This window comes from Dendrobium catenatum, unplaced genomic scaffold (genome assembly GCF_001605985.2).
Source record: "Dendrobium catenatum unplaced genomic scaffold, ASM160598v2 original_scaffold_286043, whole genome shotgun sequence".
In the NCBI taxonomy this organism is placed as follows: Eukaryota; Viridiplantae; Streptophyta; class Magnoliopsida; order Asparagales; family Orchidaceae; genus Dendrobium; species Dendrobium catenatum.
In genome coordinates, this window is record NW_021604431.1 from 1 (window position 1) to 1,033 (window position 1,033).

At 31.2% G+C, this 1,033-nt stretch overlaps 1 protein-coding gene across 1 annotated transcript; it reads right to left on the reverse strand.

Moving 5' to 3' along the window:
- Positions 1 to 34: 34 nt before the first annotated feature.
- LOC110107305 (vesicle-fusing ATPase-like) lies at positions 35 to 802 on the reverse strand (the record flags this gene model as incomplete). Its single annotated transcript, XM_020837534.1, has 2 exons — positions 35 to 229; positions 616 to 802. Coding segments are annotated over 2 exons (382 nt in total), but the record flags the coding sequence as incomplete, so codon positions are not given.
- Positions 803 to 1,033: the final 231 nt, after the last annotated feature.

The window sequence follows — 1,033 nt, forward strand, 5'->3', positions numbered from 1 at the left end:
GAGTAAATGACATTCACAATACACAAGAGAATACCAAGACTATGCATTCAAGTGGTTGCATTCGAATCACATACTTATTTGTAACATGAGGAGGAAAAATGCGAGAAGCAAATGCTCTACGAAGTATCTTAGTAAAATCTTCACCAAGACCTCCTATTCCAAGTTTTTGGAGATCAAAGTTTTTCTGCTTGAAAATAATGCTACTTGCAGCTTCACGCTGATTAATAATCTACATGAGGATCCATGTTAACTATAATTACAACGAATTGCCATTTTCTTGCAGAAAAAGTTAAAATATGTTAAGAAAAATAAAAACAAAACTTCATAAAAAAACATAAGAAATTGTACAAGTCAAAATGGCCCATGGACTACTTATAGGGGATTGTTTTAGTCCCAAAATATGTATAAACTAGTTTCTTGACTCCTCAAACCTGATCTAAAATAAGCTAATAGATAGACTATTTTGGATCATGTTTGAGGAATCAAGGGATTAAATTGAACATATTTATAGTTTACAACAAAGATGACCTTATACAAAGTCTATGGACCATTTTGACATTTTTCTCTAATAGTAATATGAACAAATAAGTCATGTGAAGAATACAAATATACAACCTTTATCCCTGAGCTTGAAGCAGCTTCGAATACAATATATGTGTCATCGGTAATTATCCCTCTTTCAATAGCATTTGCTTTTTCTTCATCCTCTACTAAAGCTTGGTTAACAGTAAAGATGTAATTGGTTCCAAGAAATTCAAACAATACCTTTTGTCCGGTTGTCATAATCTGCATTCCAGAATTGCTTCAAATTTGTAAAGCAGAAAAAGATTAAAAACTAATGCTTATAAGAAAATCAAAAGGTAAATATAATTACATGCTTGATAATGGCATAACCCTGAAGAGAAAAAATTATTTACATGTTCTTCAATTTTACGTCAACCTATATTTTTTGTCAAAAATTTTAAAATCATCACGGCCAAATAACCATCAAAACTTGTGTGGGTTCATGATGTTAGGTCCTACTTAATGCCAA